Source organism: Python bivittatus, unplaced genomic scaffold (assembly GCF_059951505.1).
Source record: "Python bivittatus isolate LINGU-HERP-01145 unplaced genomic scaffold, Pbiv_v1 ctg000960_np1212, whole genome shotgun sequence".
Lineage (NCBI taxonomy): Eukaryota > Metazoa > Chordata > Lepidosauria > Squamata > Pythonidae > Python > Python bivittatus.
Window position 1 is genome coordinate 7,995,895 of NW_028277124.1, and position 19,598 is coordinate 8,015,492.

The 19,598-nt window shown below is 37.5% G+C and overlaps 2 protein-coding genes across 12 annotated transcripts in view; one reads left to right on the forward strand and one right to left on the reverse strand.

The window, feature by feature from the left end:
• The first annotated feature begins 51 nt into the window (after nt 1–51).
• Nucleotides 52–8,613, forward strand: CFAP184 (cilia and flagella associated protein 184). Its single transcript, XM_007428951.3, has 2 exons — nt 52–1,307; nt 3,463–8,613. Exons 1-2 carry the CDS (start codon nt 225–227, stop codon nt 4,006–4,008), a joined length of 1,629 nt encoding a protein of 542 aa, XP_007429013.2. The 5' UTR covers nt 52–224; the 3' UTR covers nt 4,009–8,613.
• An 8,846-nt stretch (nt 8,614–17,459) lies between these two features.
• Nucleotides 17,460–19,598, reverse strand: part of KIAA0232 (KIAA0232 ortholog) — a 56,403-nt gene continuing 54,264 nt past the window's right edge. For 10 of the 11 annotated variants that reach the window (XM_088131476.1, XM_007428943.3, XM_007428941.3 and 7 more), the window contains one exon: nt 17,460–18,725. In XM_088131476.1, coding sequence (XP_087987602.1) covers nt 18,552–18,725 — 174 coding nt within the window. In that variant the 3' untranslated portion in view covers nt 17,460–18,551. The remainder of the gene's footprint in view (nt 18,726–19,598) is intronic. The other variant, XM_025167089.2, reaches the window with a different exon arrangement.

The window sequence follows — 19,598 nt, forward strand, 5'->3', positions numbered from 1 at the left end:
CAACTCCCGCCCACTAACCAAGGCAAAACTTTGTGGGTGTGTCCCAAGAGCAAATAGCCAATCAGCTTCGAAATTTGTTACGCTGTTCCACGCGCAACCTCCAATCAAGCCTCGCTTCTCTTACTTTCTTCCCATTGGTTGACCAAAGGAACTTTTGTTGCCTAGCGACGTAGCAAAGCAGTTCGTTTACGGAGAGAGAAGAGTGGATCGGCAGCTGGGATGCCATGGAGAAGATGAAGAAAGAGGCCCCTAGTCCGATACCCGAAGATCCTGAGGATTCTGCTGTCCCGATTTCCCCAGAGCGACAGAAGTCGCCCGGGGATGCGGAGACAGCAGAGGTCGTGAAGAGCCCCCCTTCTGAAGAGCCGCCCACACCGGCCAAGGAAGGACCGGGAGAGGAGGCGACCATAGGAGAGAAGCCAGAGCTAACGGCTGAAGAGCCGCCAGCGGTAGCAGAAGCGGACAAGGAGGCTCTGGCGAAGGAGCATCCGGAGCACCCAACCTCGAGCGAAGATCTGGGGGAAGCAGAGGCAGCGAAGGATGTGGAGGACAGCACGGCACCGTCGGCGATTCCTTCTCTGGAGAAACTGACCGAAGTGAGCAGGGCGCAGCGGGTTCCCTCCCAGGTAACGCTCCTCGGCGAATTGCCCACCAGCGCCTCCTTCTCTGAGGGCGAGCTGCTGGAGCCGCCTCCGTTGCAGGTGGGCGTGGAACTGGGCGGCAGGATCAGCCAAAGCCTCTGGGTGCTGGAGCAGAGGCACCTGAGCAGCCGGTCCTTAGTCGTGGGTGGCAGCCCCGAGAGCGAAGCGGGCGAGGAGGGACAAGAGACGGAGGAGCAGATAGAGCAGCGCGCCGCGGAGGAACACCGGCGGCGAATTGAACTCATGGAGCAGTACCGGCAGCTGCTGGCAGAGCGAGGCCGCCTCCGCCACTACAACACGAAGCTGCAGAGCAAACTGGCCGAGCTCTTGAACAAGGCCAAGGGCAAGGAGCGCGTCCGAGAAGAACTAGTGCAGCACGTCTCGGACCGGGAGCAGCGCTACGGCCGCTACCTGGCCATGCTAGAGGAGCTGCGGAACCAACAGGCGGAGGAGATGGCCTGGTACCAGAAAGAGATCGATGCTCTGCAGCGGTCCTGCAGTCAGAAACTGGCCAAGGTGGACAGTGAATGGAAGACCTACCAGGCAGTCAAGAAGGAGGTAGCTGTATATACCATGGGGCGGCGGCTGGGAGGCAAACAAGCTGCCATCAGGGAAGTAGACAAGATCCAAGCTAAAGAACAAAACAAGGAAAGGGAGATGACAGAGGTGAGCCCTGTATAGAGATGTAAAATGCCCTGTCTAAGCAGCCTGCTGTTGGGATAATGGCATTCATTAATTTTAAGATGTGGCAGTTTCTTTTTCTACTGCTTTCAGTTGAAGGAGTCTTTGAGACTTACACTGAACAGGCATATAGCATCTCCTAAGTGTAAAGCCTGTTAAGGACACCAACAACTTCAAGACTAGGAGGAATTGAAACACATTGAAATGTCATTCTTAGATAAAGCAAAGTTAATCCAAACCAAGCATTTCCTGGATCTTGCACTGTTATGCCCATCCTTGCAAATAAGCCCTGTAAAATTCCTAACTTGCAAAGTAAGTAAACCGTTATTATGGCAGAAACTAATCTACTGCAGATACATAGCCTAGATTAGTACTTGTGCTACAGCAACAGGATGTTGAGGAACAATTCATTTTCTTTTAGTTTATAAAGCTTTTTATCAGGATTAATATGAACTCTTGTAAAACAACTGCTTGTCTAGACTAAGTTTCAGTTTGTTCTTCTCTATTCAATCTTTCACTGGCTTAACTGATGAAAGAACAGTAAGGGGAGGATAAACACCCCAAACTTAAGAGTTATACTGGATGATAACGAAGTCTACTGTTCTGTTCTCATGGTAGCCAGGAATACAGTGGTCAAGGACTGTATCACAAAACCTTTGAAAGTCCAAGTAAATAGTACCTGCTGGATCATCCCAGTCTCCATACTTGTCTGCACAACATCTGCTTGTATATCAGAAGTAGGAAACCATTGGGCAACTAGAGGCCATGCTTTGAGAATAGGGCCACAGTAGGCAGAAGGAAAGTGCCAATTGGACATGGATGTGTACATTCATTCTTTTTATTTTGTATACCTTTCCTGAAAATATCAGTTTAAATTTCTGCTCTATGTATTCTGTAGTAAACTTGAGAAATTATTTAGCTTCTCTGCAATTTCCTTATATTTCCTTATTCTACAGTTGCCTCCCAGAGCTGGTGAGTAGTGCATCTTGAAGTTGTGATATCACTGCTTTGCTGAAACAGGTGTATTATTTATCAGTTGCTTTTTGAGCCCATTTTAATGTTCTTTCTATAGTGTTCCCTTTTTTCATAGGGTCTATGACCACCTAATCACATGAACTCCATTGTATTCTAGTTGTAAGCCGTCAAGAGTCATTGGTATAGATGACAAATATGTTTGCTAAAAAGAAGCAGTCACAGAAAGTAATAGTTGAATGATCCATTAAAGCATTCAATTACAAAATCAGGAAGGACATTGATTCATAAAGTTCATGCCCATGACTTGGTGTATTCTAAAATTCAAAGTATAGGAAATAACCAAGACGAGCTTGAAGTCTTATATATTCCATTTATTGTGGGACTTGATGGGGTGATCCACATATTGAATGGTGCTCAAGATGGCTAACAATATCATTCAAAGATGCCATAGAATGCAGTATGCCATCCAGCACCATCAACAATAACTCACTCACATGACAGAGGCCTGCCTTGATGTCCAAAGACTGGAGCAGCCATAAAGAAAGCCCTCTCTATATTCTCATCAAATGTGCCTCTGATAGTGGCAGGTTGCAAGTAAGGCCCTGGGCATCCAGATGTAAAGCTAAGTCCAGGAGCACACCCAAGCTAAAAATATGTAGTGTGATGAAAGTGTGATTCCTCTTTTGGAAATTATACAGTTTTGTTGGCTATCATATCAGGACTGTGTTCCGCAACTGGTCATAGGGGAAAAGTTAATCTATCAAGGCCAGTTCTGTCCAACTCAATTGGACTTATTTGCAAGGTTAAAATCTGGGGCAAATTCTATTAAAATCAAAATATATTAGATTCATCTGTGATTGTGTTAATGAAAACTAAACCTCAAATCCCATGGTCTTTTAGGAATAGGTTGGTGGGGCTTATCTGAAAGTGTGGACAAAATTGCCCTGTAACTTATCAGAGATCAGAAAAAGAGGGTTTCTCTTTAATTGACTGCAGAGGTCTTTGCAAAGCACTCCTAAAGACTCTTCAGAGCTATTTTCCAGATCTCTAACCCAGAGAATGGCTATGTTCCCATGGCATGCCAAACCAGTATTTCAAATTAGTATTGCTCCAACATAAAACAATTATTTGGTGGTATCATTAGCCCCAGTTTTTATCATTTTAGGTTCGTCTTGAAAATATAAAATTTAAACACAGGATCCAAAAACTTGATGCAAGTCTAAAAGCCCAAGAAGAACTGGCAGAAGGCCTGCACTTAATAGACTTTGAGCAGCTGAAGATAGAAAACCAGACCTACAATGAGAAGATTGAAGAGCGTAATGAGGAACTTCTGAAGCTCCGGAGAAAGGTCACCAATACAGTGCAAATCCTGTCTCAAGTAAAAGAAAAACTGCAATTTGTGGAAGCAGAGAATCAAGGCCAAAAGGCTAAGCTAATGGCAGTGGAGGGTCTAGTAGCCCAAAACAGAGATATACTAACAAGGACAAAGCAGGTCCGTGATAAATTGCGAATAGACAATCAGAGGCTTCAGCAGAAATGTGGTTTACTTGGAAATACATTGTTATTGAGGGACTTTGAGGAGAAAGTTGATGCTGCTGAGATAATGAAAGAGAGGTTGGAAACACTGAAGCGTCATTATGCTGGACTTTCCCTTACTTGCAATGGAATGAAGAAGAAAATCAAAGGGGCAAAATCTTTTCTGCCATTCTAAATGTCTTTAATGGTAAACAGGACAAAGTGATGTGTGAAAAAAAATCAAATAGAACATACTTGTTTGCGCCTTTAGATTATATTCCAGCAATGTGTGTATTGTCAGGAGTCAATTGTGCCTCAGAACTAAATAGCACTTTGAGTGCTTATATAAGCAGAAAGATGGGGTATCACTTTAATAATAATACATTCATAAATACCCTATTAGTTTACAACCGACAGTAAAAAGTATACAAAACTAAACTGGTAATTGAATCTTTAGTGTATTCAATTTTAATGTAAAAAGTAGACTATAAGGAATAAGCATAATAAAATTGTAAAGTGCTTAGCCTCCATTTGAGACATTTGCCGCCTTTATGTGTTTTTAATTAGGCATAGTAATAGACTAACCTCCATTTTTTCTTTGCCCCTTTAATAATGTCAAAATTGTCCTAGTAAATTTTAAAAGATGTTGTGTATCAACATCTTTTGAAATGAAATACAAGTTCATTTATTATTTGGTTCTTTCCCCAGTAAAGATGGCTCTCAACACTCTTAAAAAATGTTCCTAAATGTATATGTGTGAGAAGTGGGAGATGACAGAATGCTCGGGGAATTGCGATAGGGCAAAGGGCTTTGAAGTTTTTGGAGTGTATGTGCTTGTTTCTCTTGGAGAAACAATTCTGAATAACTTAGTTTTTTCCCCAGTACACGAGGAGGGTATACTTTTAAACAATGTGGTAACATTTGTCAGCTTGTCTGCTTTGAGTTTTAGGTGCTTTGCAACTGGATTTGGATGAGTATTTCTTACTAGTTTTAAGTGGAATTATGTGCATGTTTTTAAAGAAAGTTGTAACTTTATGTAGCTTTTCCCACCAAATTTACTATATAGTTTTTAACCAACCCTTTGTCTCAGTCTTTCAACATCATTAGAATTGAAGAACCTTATAGGATTGGTATCAATATTCACAGTGTGGTTACAGAACCACTCTAAGTCCAAAACAAAAAGCAGAAGAGCTTCACGTACCTGTGGCTTCTATGTGTGTTGGGCTTTAGCAAAGTATACGTGTGGCAGCTGGAAGATATGACTAAATGTAAGGAAGGGATAATATTTAGCACATCAGATATAGAGATATTCAAAGCATGTTGCTCAGTATGATAGCAAGTACTATATTAGCTCTGTTAACAAACCCCGGAATATGGTGTTTCCTCCACACTTTTTAAAAAAGGGGCTTGTTACAAATATTAGATTTTTGTGCTGCTACCCATGTTGTGTATGAACATATTTAGTCAGATTCTTAATTAATGACTCCTGACCTATTTATGTTTGTTTTGTGTGCCACAAATCCTCAGATCTCTCAAAGTGTGGAGTAACATACCAGAAGCCTGGTTACACCAAAACAAACTTGGCCATAGGTTCTCAAAATCTATACCATAGTTTTGTGGGATTTTTTTCTGGGTCTTAATTTGTTCTTTTGTTCTTTTTTCTACTCTGTATTAAACATCTTTTGGGCATACACAACTCTTCTATATCTTCTTTCTCAAAATGGTGGGAAACTGTTACTAATTTTCTGTGCCATGTTTAGGGAAAATAGTGTATTTGCAAAAAAAAAAAAAAAAAAATAGGGTTCAAGAGTTGCAAATTGCCAGCTTCTTATGTAAACAATCCACCAATCTTGAAGAAAAGATTCCCTGGAATAGTAAAAAAAACCCCAAAAAACAAAAAGCTCAGAATGCAAGAAATGATCAAATAAAGCATGTCCTAAAATGTTTCTTTTTGCATTTAGATAGATACCATGTTATTTTATGAGCAGAAATCTAGTCATACGTTTCACTGATTATTATTATTATTATTAGATTATTAGATTCTTTCTCATCAGATACTATCAGTATTACTATTAGTGCTCTGTATGCAATAAGATAGAAAATTCTGAAGAATATTTGGATGCTCAAGGATACCTTCATAGCCATTGTAGATGTAATTCGCAAGATACCACCTAAAGGGTTCATGCAAAATATAGCATATGATGAATGTGAAATACCACACATCAGCAGAGTTAACTTGTTCGCTGTTAATACTGCAAGACAGCAGAGATTTCAAGTATTAGGACAGATGCAGCAGGATTGTTCACAAAGATAGGTGTGAAATCTGAACATTCTTTATGGTGCTGCTGTTCCCAATCCCAAGACTAAAAAAATACTTCTAATATGGTTTGGCACCTTCAGGATCACTTTCCCCAGCTGGAATTGGCCCAACTTGTACAGACTTCCAGGAGGAGTGTATGGTCCCCACTTCTAAGGCCACTCCTCAGTGGCAGCACTGGCACTTCAGAACGGCCTCCTGGCTCCTTTCTTACCTGCCTTCTGCAAACAGCTTAAATCAAAACTCTTTTGTAAAGCATTTGGGGACTGATGATCTTTATTGTTTTATTGTTTTTCTACTAGGTTTTAACTTTTTACTGTGAACATTTTAATTGTGTATATCTATCTGTAAAGCACTGAGTGTCCTTGTTTTTTTTTTTTAACATAATTGTAATATATCCTTCATAAAATGAAAAAGATAAAAATGCCACTTCCAAAAATCTCCTGCTATAATTGAAAACATGTTAGGGGCAAATATATCACTAAATATTTTGTACCATTACACAGGAGATCCATCAGTCCCCCGTTCTTTGGAACATTCTGACCGCGGAGGTGCAATTGGCCCCCTCACTCCTGGCCTTCCATAGGGCTTTGAAGACCTGGTTCTGCCACTTGGCCTGGGGTGGGGAGGGAATATTTCAAGCGTGGGGATGGCTAGCCCCATAGAAGCCTGCTGCCTTCAGCTCCACATTCTTCATCTCTTGGACTCTCCTTTTCTTTTTAGTAATGTTTTTAAATTGATGTTTTATGTATTTATATATATTTATGGTTTTAATGTTTGTGAGTCGCCCAGAGTTCCCCCATTGGGGGGAGATGGGCGGGGGAGAAATTAATTAAATAAATAAATAAATAAATAAATGTGCTATCAAGTCATTGTTGATTCTAAGCAACCATAGATAGATTTTCTTCATGATGATCTGTCCCTAACCTGGTCTTTCAGGCCTTCCAATAGTGCACCCATCACCATTCCTGCTGCTTTACCCCTACTCATATTCAAAATAATTTCTTGGATTTCGTGCATAGTCGAAGCAGCAAATATTAACTGTTGTAAGGAATCTAATTGCAGAAGGTCAGTTTTAGCTTAAGAAGCTTCTATATCTTCATGGGGTACGTTCTCAGGTTTGCAGTATTATATATTTTAGAGTAAAATTGAATTTTTTTATCTTCAGGACTGTATAATTCCCAGTTTTGATAGCTGTAACTATTAGTTTTGTCAACAACTTCAAAAAGTGATTTCTTTAGTGTCAAGAATGGTCAACTGGGGTTGATCAAAACTAGACATGGATATTTGGCTAGTAATGGATCTGACTGAACAAAGAGAGAAAAGACAAAACTGCAATTCTATTGTTTGAGGAAGAAGCTTTTGATATAAAATATATGTAAATTATCTTTCCCAAAGAATTCATAAAACGGCTCCAAATTCTCTGTGTATCCCAACATCTAAAGCAAAGACTCAATAATCTTATCTAATTTTTCACACTATAAAGCTAATAGTCAAAGATCACTAAATCTTATGGCCCTGGTATTGATAAATCAATGTGATATGGATATTTTACAGAATGAATAAGGAATTGGAGATCTTCATTTTGTGTGAACATTGGGAAACTTTTAACCTCAGTATCAAAAATTTCAGTAGATCTTAAACTATAAGGCTACTTTGGATTTAACTTATCCCCCCCTTTTTCACAGAAATGAATAAACCATCATGTTGTTCAAGATATGAGCTGTTGAAGTGTTAGCTTATAGGAATGGGGATTCTCAGGCTATATGTCAAAGGGGATTTAGTTGTATCCTCTTTGTACTCCCTTTTACCTAAACTTTCTCTTTGTCATCAGTTATTAATATGCATTGGAATGCTTCATAATAGGTCATATTTGAGATGCTCGACCTTCATTTTTAAAAGTCTTGTACATTGTAGCTTTATGTCCTTTTTTTACAGAGGTCCAAGATTGCGGTTCATTAGGGAGATAGCAATTTTTTTATTTTTTTTTACAGCAAAGAGACTGTTCTATTCCTCTCCTTCCTCATTGCAGAAAGCAGCATTCCTAGCTGTTAATTGCCAAAAATCTGACAGAACAGCAATTTTCTTCTGGGACTATTCCAGAGAGGTGAACTGAGTGGATTATAAATCTTCAGGAGACATTACATCTATCTTCAAATAGTCATTGCAGAGTTTATGAGAGATACCCACAGTGAACTTTCAGGTTTTTAGTTTCTTCCTCTTATTGTATTTATTCATCTCTTCTAAACAGTTTCTTTCTGAACCTTTGTTGAAACTTCTGATTGGGATTTATTACTCTTTTTTCCACATTTGATTGGACAGTTTATTAACCTAATTAATTTTCTAGGCTGACTTTTGAATGTATTCTTTTTTACAGCTCAATGGTTCAACATTTTAATTTTAATAAAATTTAGAACTGCAAATTTTGTTTACAAGGACACTTATTGGAAAGAACAATTAAATTATAGATGGGCTATTCCATTTTGTCTGGAGGTCTTTTTGAATACAGTCAAAGCTTTTGTATATTCTGTCAACAATGCTAACAGAATGCTTGAATCCTTATCTGTAACTGAGCAGGGGAATGAAATCCAAGGACAGAAGATCAAAACCTGGACCAAGCAGCTGGCATTTCTTTATAAATTAACCTAAGAATTGTTATAGTGGATCAAATCAAAATATTTTCAACTAATATTAATGGATTGAGTAGTCCATTTAAAATAAAAAGCAATATTTTTTAAGTTAAAAAAAGGAAAAAGCACATATTACTGGCAACTCTGCCGTTAAATGAGGTGGCTGGAAAGACTATTCAGGTTTCGTGCCTTTGACTTTTGTTTGCTTCCTAACCACTCCCCTGCCCTTTGGAATGCTCAACTGCCTGCCTTGTACACATTGAAAGCAATGCGATTGCACTATACTATGTAAACAGCTTACTCTCTTGAAACCCTTTCTCTCCAATCTCTCTGCTCTGTGAGGTGGGGGGGGGAGAAAAAAAGCAAGCAATTTCTGTAGGCAATTTTTCCTTTGCCTTGAACCTTTCTGCTGTTGGCCCAATCACATTGCTTTCGATGTGTGGAAGAGCAAACATTACTCTCTTGAAATTCCTCTCCAATCTCTCTTCTCTGGGGGGGGGAGTGTCAGGCAAAGGAGAGATTACCTACAGAAATCATCTGCCTCCCCCCCCACCCCAGAGTGGAGAGATTGGTGAGAGAGAGATTTCAAGAGAGTCAGCTGTTTGCTCTTCTACACATCGAAAGCAATGCAATTGCACTGGCAGCCCAGGGCTGGGAGCCAGAGGCACGCTACACAAACAGCTCACAGTACTCTCTTGAAAACTCTCTCTCTCCAATATCTCTGGTCTGGGGGGGGGGAAACGCAAGCCATTTCTGTAGGCAATCTCTCCTTTGCCTGACCCTTTCCTGCTGCCAGTGTGATCACATTGCTCTCGATGCTTACCCTCTTGCAGTCCCCTTTTCTCCAATCTCTCTGCTCTGCAAGAGGGGAAAAGAAAAAACAACACAGGTCAGGCATAGGACAACATGTACTGACTGTAGTGGTGATCACGTGACTGCGGGATGCTAAGAAGGTCGTAAATGAGCCATAAAGTTATTTTTTCAGCACCATTGTAACTTTAAATGGTCACTGAATGAATGGTTGGTAAGTGAGGACCATCTGTATATGTTTTCTAGAGACATACACTAAAAATGACAATCTTGGTTTGTTGGAATGCAAATATCTCAGTCAAAAATGTGTGGCCCCATATGGGGAAAAATGGAGTAGCTACATATATGAAAAAATTATCATGGACTCTAGAAAAACAAATCCCAGATGAGGAAGGAAATTTCATATTATGTTTTTAGACTGAATCTGGAAAAATTACAATTGTCTTAATTTATGTTTTGTTTTAATACAACTGAGTTGTATGAAGGATTCTTTCAATTACTTCTTAAAACTGCAGAGGGAGATATCCTAATTTTTGTTTTAATAATTTTTTTAATTAAAAGTTTTACAAAACAAGTAAAAACACAAACTAAGAGTAAATAGTAAAGAAGAAAGGAAATAGAGAGAAAAAGAAAAAAATAGAGAAAAAAAGAGTAAAAAAGAAAAAATAGAAGGAGATTCCAATTTCCTTTGCACCAAGTATAAGTACAGGTAGTCTCCAGGTTAAGAATTCCTGGTTTATGGATGACTCATAGTTAAGAACAGAGCCTATTGTAGCAAAATTTGAGTTAAATACACATTGGTTCGAGTTAATTACACAATACTACTTATACAGTATTATACAATAATACTCTTCTTACATACAAATTCGACTTAAGGACAGACCTTGTGAACAACTCGTTCTTAAACTGGGGACTACCTGTACAATTGCAACATTCTCTCTTACTCTATGATTACCAAAAAAAAATCTCTTTTTTCTATTATCTTTTTTTTTAATCATCAAAACCATATATAAGTGCATTTTTTTTCTGTTTCATATAAAAAGTCTGTAAGAGGTTTCCAGTCAACCATAAATGTAGATATTGTTTTTTCTCTGATGGTTACCCATCTCCACAAGTTCCACTATCTTCACCAACTAATCCCAGTTGTAGGTAGTGTTGAACCTTCCCACTTTGGAGCATGTAACAGTCTTGCTGCAGTTGTCATATATAAAAACAAAGTTCCATGACTTTTTTTTAAATTGCTTGTCCATTAGTCCCAAAAGAAAAGTCTCTGGTTTCAGTTGTACTTTAACCTTTAAAATCTTCTGAATTAATGCATGTATTTGTATCCAACATTTTTTGGTTTTTTTTACATGTCCACCAGACGTGATAAAATGTCCCTTAATTTTGTTCACATTTCCAGCAAAGATTCGAAGTACCTTTATACATTCTAGACAATTTCTCTGGTGACAGATACCAAAGATACATCAGTTTATAAAAATTATCTTTAAGGCTAGAACATAATATAAATTTCAATCCTTTCAACATGTATTTTCTCATTAATCCATTGTATATTATAGCCAAAATTTTTAGTCCATGCTATCATACATTCTTTCAGAGATAACCTAATTTTTGGAGATATGAATAGAGATATTTTATTTATTTATTTATTTATTTATTTATTTATTTATTTATTCAATTTGTATGGCTGCCCATCTCACCAAGTGAATCTGGGTGATGAACAAAGTTTAAAAAATAAAAACAATTGAAATGCAAAAATTAAAATACATAGCAGCTGGGAATAAATCACCCATCATAATGACTAAATTAACCACAAAATAGGTCCCTGCACACACTCGGGGCCCCAGGGCCAGATCTTTAAGGACTTACAATCAGCCAGCAAGTTTGGGGCCATCCTGATCTCTGGAGAATGTTCCATAAGGCGGGCACTACAGCAGAAAAGGCACGTCTTCTAGGCCCCACCAACTGGCATTCCTTTGCTGACAGGATCCAAAGCATGCCCATCCTGCCTGACCAGATTAGATGGGTAGAAACAACTGGGGAGAGACAGACCCTCAAGTAATCCAGTCCTAAGCCATGAAAGGCTTTAAAGATGACAACCAGCACCTTGAATTCCACCTGGAAGCACACTAGCAACCAATGCAGCTCATGGAGTAGAGGCGCTACATGTGCTGAACATCCGGCACCATTTACTACCTGTGCTGCCACATTCTGCACCAGTTGAAGCTTCCAAATGCTTTTCAAGGGCAGCCCCATGTAGAGTACACTGCAATAGTTCAGATGGGAAGTCATGAGGGCATGAGTGACAGTGAGCAGGGCCTCCCGGTTCAGGAATGAGAGCAATTGGCACACAACCCTAAGGTCTGCAAAGGCTCTCCTAGCCACAGCTGCCACCTGCTCTTCGAGCAGGAGCCATGAGTCCAGGAAGACCCCCAGATTGTGCACTGGATCTGTCTGAGGCAGTGCCACCTCATCCAAGACCAAGGAGTCGGGAGCAGTTGCTGGTAAGCACAAAAAACCGCGCGCGCCCAAAAAGGGCGCGAAGCAACGGAAACCCCGCCTCCTGCGCACACCAGCTGGGCTCTGCTCTAGGAAGGAGGCTCTGGCAAACCACTTCCGAAACACTTGCCTTGAAAACTGCAAGGACTCGTCCAAGCAGTCACTGCAGAGTCGGTAACGACTGAGCGCAGATTAAAAAAAAAAAAATCAGACTGGATTTGTTCTGTAGAGATATATGACATACATTAGACTTTTATTGAATGTTATTGATTAAATCAAAACAACAAAAAAGTGGCTAAAATCTTTGTTTATGTAGAAAAAGCTTTTGTCAATCTAGCATGGTCTTTTATGCTTGCAGTTTTAAAAAAGAGATGTAGCTTAATTTTTTCACATGGATACAAAATATTTATAAAGAACAAAAAGCAAGATAATAGTAAATTACTACTTATCACCACAATGCATCCTATAGAAGGGGACAAGATGATATTGTCCCCTTTCCCCTTCTTTTGTACTGGTATTAGAACCACTGGCAATGAAAATACATCAAGAAAATAAAACTGCTGGAGTTAAACTAGCAACTCATGAATATAAACTGAAATTACATGCCAATGAAGATATACTCACAGTCACTCAACCAAAAGACTGTTAATAGCATATATATTGACATTACTTTGACATGGAATCTAACAGACGAAGAAAAACAATACCTGCATCTAGTAATGACTTTTAACACTTCTGAGAAAAGGTTAAATACAAAAAAATCATTTATTTAAAAATAATTATTTGAAGAGCTGGAAAAAGACAACAGCAGTTGTTTCCAGAGGAGGAAAATAAACTTTCTTGATTAGGAAGAATTGCAATCATCTAAATGAATATTTTACTAGAATGTTACTTTCTTTTCCATATGATTCCAATACATATTGAAAATAAAGTATTCATTGACTGGCATAATGAACAACGTATGGTCCAATTAAAAAACCCCCAAGGATTAAATTTAATATTTTGCAGGTTTTGAATGAACAAAGTGGATTGGTGGCTCTCAACTTTAAACTGTACTATCATGCCAGTTGCTTAACATGGATTACAGACTGGATCATATCTCCTTATGGCCCAAATACAGAAAGGCCAGGAGTTCCAGTCAGCATAAATATCTCTGGACTGAAACGAACAGAAATAAACAATTTATATGAGATCATGTAATAATAAGTAATGTATTGAACCTTTGGAATCAGAATCTTTATTGCAGTCAATGACAGTCCATAAAACACTTGAATACATAAAATTAATATTATCTAATTAAGTAACAGATTTGTCAGTCAAACTGCTGCACATCTTACATATTATGTGACAGAATTTGGCCACACTTAAGGAAATAAAATCATTTGAATCTGATAGCAAGAGGTTTAAATAAATCTAATCAGAGTGGCCAAGGAGTTAACAGCTCATGACAAGTGTTGGTATAAAATGGACATTACAGTTAAGGTATGTTTGGAGATGGGCAGAGTTTGGATTTAAACTGAACATTTGGATAAATACAGGAAAAGAATGTCTAAGATGTCCCCCTCTTGCTTTGTTATTATTAAATGTTTATTTTTATGAAAACACAAATTTGCTCCATGGAGAGATATCAATTAGTTTAGATTGAAAGATCTTATTATTAATAACACGAAGATAAAAACTTTTGAGATTCTTACTTCACAATGGTCTCGTTCATTGGACTGATTTTTGTAACTTCACATAAATAGCCCAGAATCAAAAGAATTGCAGAAACAAAGAAGAACCCTTAGAGACCTGAGTGAATTTGAAAATCTTTTAAGACATAGTTTGGAGCAACTGCTGGGCCTTCTTTATAAATTGCTGGTGCAATATGATTCAGAAACCAAAAAGTCAAAGACCACATGATTATATGGATGCAGAATTTAGAAGTAGTAATCAATTTGCAACAATGAAATTTCAATAGGAGAGTATTACATTAACCTAAAAAATTACACTTAGAGAAAATCGGTATAAGACATTTTAATGTTGGTATATTACTCGAGTTTTGATTGCTAAAATTGTTAATTCATTTTCTAAAACTTGCTGGAGATGTAATGAGCAGGCGGATCATTCTTTTACATCTGGTAGCAATACTTTAACAATTGCAACAAATCTGAAAAATAATTCATAACAGAATAAAACAAATGTAAAAGTTGAATTCTCATTTCAACCTACAATATTTTTATTAAACGATCAATTTCCTCAAAATATACCTGAACTAACTTTGTACATACCAATTGCTGCAAAGATATTATACACTCTTTATTGGAAAAGTCTATGTTCCCTTCAATGGAAGAATGGCTATCAAAGCTGTGGGAGTGTGCTTCAGTAATCCTATCTTCAAAGTAAATCTGATTTGGAATTTAACTAAAAGTGGAAGCCATTTTTAAACTACGTGGACTTGTACCAAATCAAAAAAATTGGATTTCTATGCTCAAAGTCTACATAGGATTTCCATATCAGAGCAGATTTTTAGGAACACGGATAGAATTTATTGTAGATTGCAATTTCACTTGATAATTTATACGGTTCGTATTCATGGTTATTGATATTCATATTTTGCTTCCAGCTTAAGAGCAGTTTTTAGTCCTTTAAAATATTTAAAACTGATTTAAAATGAAAATGTTACTCATTATTAACTAATTATGTAACAATATATTGGAAAACTATAACTTCCATGATATATTAACCTCCCCTTTTTATACATTTATTCATCTGTATTATATTTTTTATCTCTTTTTCCTGTTTCTTGTTTATATATCTTCAACGTGTTTGATTAAAAGATAGAAAAAATACACAAGAATTTTAACATGGTAAGCCTATTATTTATCTTTTACTTTGACAGATCTGGCAATTTGCTGAAAAGTTGCCATTTGGGGAGTTCACTGCTAAGGCCTCGTGAGCTCACTCTGTTATCTTCTGATTCAATGTGTGTTTCTAGAAATACTTTTGAAAATACTTTTATTAAGAACATGATTATATTCGCCTCTGCAGCTGATGCTTTCACAAATTCTCAGGTTGGGCTGAAATTGCTTTTTCAAGATTCACAGCATAATAATCACCTATTATAAGGAACTGATATGCAATACTACCTGAATAAAAAGTCCAGGATGCAAACTACAAAATTAACTGCTGTGACCATTCAGTTTGCCTAGAGGCTTTGAACCTTTTTAGTTCTGTCTATAAAAGCTCTATAATACGAGATGACTCAATTTGGGAACTCAGATGTTGTTTTCTCAACAGTGTGCACTGAACTCAATCTTCTTGAGTCTCTGGTTAGCACAAGCTTAAGGTATATGCATTGGGAAGTTTATAAAAGGAACTTTTCATTTATTTGAATGCCTAAGCCACTGTATATACTTCCTCTCTAAAGGTGTATCGGCTTCTATTCAGGCACAGGAAAACAAAACCAAACTCCTTGTAACATTACCAAACAGCCATCTGTAACACTTACAGCATCCACACTAGCTAGCGAACCTTCAAGTACCACCTGCCAAGGCAGCACTTACAGCTATTTCTCTTTTATGCCTGAAGATGAGAGTTACAGGAATTTCCTTGAGACAGGCAAGCATAATTGTTTATGTTATTCAGTGACAGAAACCGATAATCATAGGATTTTTTTTTAAGCTGCTCAATTTAGTGTGAGAAGAGATGGCATGACATTAGCAAGCAGTATTTTTATGCTCATTTTGCACTGCTTTCTAATAGATACATATAAATTGTGTTACGATTCAGTATGAGGCAATAAAGGCCTTTGACTGAACATATACTATAGCAAAACTTTTGATTTTACAGACCAGTTTGGGGGAAAGGATATCTGTTAAAGATGAATTTAACTGATGTGATTTATATCATTTGTATCAATTTACGTAAGCTGCATAATTAACTGATACAACTGATATTATTTTGTCATTATGCAAATGACATACATTATGTTAACTGTCTGGACTGCTTTGGTAACAACAGACCTGACACGTTATTTTGGGGGGAGAGGTCAACACAACATTTTAGCTATTGCATCAGAAGGCAACTAAATGGGGGTCCCTAAAGGTTTTGCTGAATTGTACATAGTTCCCATATTTGTACAGTGCTGTTTAATAAGGAATTTTGCATATTGAACAAAGACAACACAATTTAATTATCCTTTTATTTTTTATTTGGTGTTAAGTAACTCCACAAAAAACCAAATTCAGTTACTCTGATGTATGTGAAATCAGAACAATACAACCACTTGAAGCAAAAAGGTAGAAACAAGTTCAGCCCAGGAATGAAAAACTGATACTTCAGTGCTATGGATATGCAATGCGCTTCATACCACAGTGCATTTCAGCATCTCCACTTTTAAATTATCCTTGCAGAAAAACAGAAACACGAACTCACACATCCACTTTCTCACTGGAAAGCTTCAGAATTTTATCCATTCAGTTATGAAACAAATAAATATTATTTGTTATTGCCCACACATGTAACATACATATTTTCAAAGGTGTTAGAATATTGAATCATAATGAAATGAACCATCCTTTCACTGAGATCTCTATCCAAATAAGCTGAATTTTCAAAGTGTGGGTTGTTCCCTCCCCAAATATTCCCATTTGGCTTTTCATAATTCTAACAATGATTCTTTACATTAATCACTAGGATTTATCAGTTTTGTTCTTTTTGCTTTCATACTGACAACAATATCCTTAGTGCATGTGCTATACAACATTTTAAAGGAAGCTCCAGAAGAAAGTAAATATTTAAACACATATCCAAAATTTCAAATAAGAAAAAAAAACACTGTAAAGATTTATAGTATGGATGCTAAAATAAAGTAGCTTAAAAGCCATTATTCATGTTATTAATAACATTTCCCTGGAAGGTACAAACCAAGCCAATGGAGTTGAAGTTTCAACGGAAAGGATAATATACAACCCGTACAAGGAGTTGATACCCTAGATCTTAAATCATGTACTATCAATTAAGAAAAGGCAAAAAACTTCATTCAATCCAATTAAGCTCACTAGCACAGAATAAAATTTTAAAGCCAGTTCAGCTTACCATTTCAAACAACTATAATTGTTAAAGAGTTTCTTGCCTATTAAAATTAATGGCTTAGCATTTTCAAGTCAACAGTAAGCTTTCTGTTCTTTCTGGTGTCTTAAACATGCTGCTATTGTATAGTTTTTTAAAACTATGAAATGGTATAAACCAATATTGCTCCTCCTGACTCTTATGATTTGCATAATACATTATTAGCACAGGGAGTTGATAGTCTTGCACAGTTACATTTTGACAGATGCATTGACTATGTTAAAATAAACGTTAAGAGCAGGTCACATAAAGCAACAATCACTACTGCAATCACACGTTCCCACTCCCGCCCACAACACACAACTTACTCCTAACATTCTCTCAGGGCACAAAGTTAGCTACAAATTTTACTAAATTACAGCCATAATAGTAGCTAACTGCAGGAGCCACTGGATTTATTTTGAGAGATATACTAATCCTCTGCATATAAAATATTGAACATTGACTCTTAAGATTTCTTTCGTTGTTCAGGCCAACTATATGAAGCTCATTACAAAGTTCACTGTTCATTAATTTCCCCACAATGCAATCCTAAGTACACTTACAAGCATGTATCATTGAAGTAAGTGTGCTTGGTTCAGGCTGTAGTGTCATTTGTTGGATCATCTACTTTTCAACACTGAGTCCTGAAAAAGAAGAAATACTAAGCCCTGAAAACAAGAGGGGAAAAGGGGGAATAATCATATTTCTTCCTCCCCGTCCCTGCAAAGATCCACAGCTTTTTCAGTTAACAAGAAGGTAACAAACAATTGTTCCAACTCTGTTTGTTTCTATGCATGTTAGGAGAAGAGATCCTAGAATAGAAAGTACAGTTTCTGAAAGTCTCTAAAGCACAGCCCTAGTATTTCTACTCCCAAGTTATAAGATCTTAAAAGACAGGACAAGCCATACATGCTTTCCTCTCACATTCAGAAAGGCACTGATAGATTACAGTGTTAAGTATTTATCTCCCAAATCTTAAAAGCCTAAATGTGCTAAAAGATAAAATCTCTGAATAGTCGTAGACACTGCAATGCTAGTAGGATAGTAATACTGATAGAGCTGCAGTTGAAAATAAAAATAACTGCAGCTAGGATGCAAAAGAGCAGTGATACTACTAAGACAATCACATGCACATCCATTCTTGATTTGACACCACAATCTACTCTAGGTCCAAATAGCCAAGGAGCTAATAGTTTGGAGAAAAGGGAAAAAAAGCTTCTAGCGGGACCATATCCCACTATTAAAAATAAAATACCAAGAAGAGAAAGATAAATACACTTCTGAATCCATTATATGAAGGAAGAACTCAATTTGTTGCTGAGTTACAAGCCTTCTGGAAGAGTTTACCATCTCATGTTATTCTTCAAACCATCCTTTTATTCTATAGCTTTATAGGTGAGTTCGAGAAAAAAGCTCCTCTTCACAAGGGTCTGTCCATCCATTTCCACCTTCTGATGCTTCAGAACTGGAGCTGTCGCTGGAGTATAACTTTTTTCTAAAGCCATTTGATTTTACTTCAGAATCTCTAGGATCTGTACACCTTGCTTCATGCATGGAAGAAACCTATGGGATTGCATTTAAAAACATTATAGGTTATAGTTTTGTAAAAGGAGAAAATATAAACTTTTTTTCAGAAGAAAAATGAATCAAAATCAAAATCCTTCACGTTTTCATATAGCAATTTTAAAGAAATGACTGGATCCAAATTTATACTAGGCAGACTTCTGCTGGCACTAGAGAAAAGGGAGCAGGATGGCATTCCTGATGGCTCTTTCCCTTGCAGCCCCTAGTACCAGTGTGAAGTTCTGGGGAACCCTCTGGGACAATGTGGTGAATGGTGCTGTGAGAAAGGGAGAATATGAGGGAAACGCCTCCTTCATCTGCTCGAACTCAGCTCATCAGCCCCTGGGAAAAGGCCTCCCTATTCAGAGGAGCCAGGCTGGGTCCAACCTATTTTTAAACCTTGGGAGTTTTGATTTATCAGTATCAATCCTGAATGTATACAGTGAGGCCTTCTACCTTAGCTTGCTTTTCACTAAAGCACCTTTGACTCCTCAAATCTATAGCAAAATTTGCTATGTAAAGTGCTATGGTTTGAAAAGAACTATCAGCAACATCTTTCCCTTCAGTCTAGGTTTCTTTTTGTTTGGTTTTGTCATGTGGAATTATTTGATTCTATGCCTTTAAAACAGAGGTACTCCTCGTTTAGCAACTGCCTCGTTTAGTGACCATCTGTGTTATAATGGTGATGAAAAAGTAACTTTGTGACCAATCTTTACACTTATGACCTTTGCAGGTCTGTAAGGCAAAGGAAAGCTGAAATAAGATTGTAAGCATAGTCACGGTTTCACTTGGTGACCACTTTGCTTAACAACTGAGTTGCCGACCCAACTGTAGTCGATAAACGGGACTACTATGAGAAGATTTAAAATTAAA

Coding starts and splice junctions, on each gene's coding strand:
- CFAP184 (XM_007428951.3), top strand. CDS start 225: ATGGAGAAGATGAAGAAAGAGGCCCCTAGTCCGATACCCGAAGATCCT. Junction 1,308..3,462: donor AGGAAAGGGAGATGACAGAG/GTGAGCCCTGTA, acceptor TTATCATTTTAG/GTTCGTCTTGAAAATATAAA.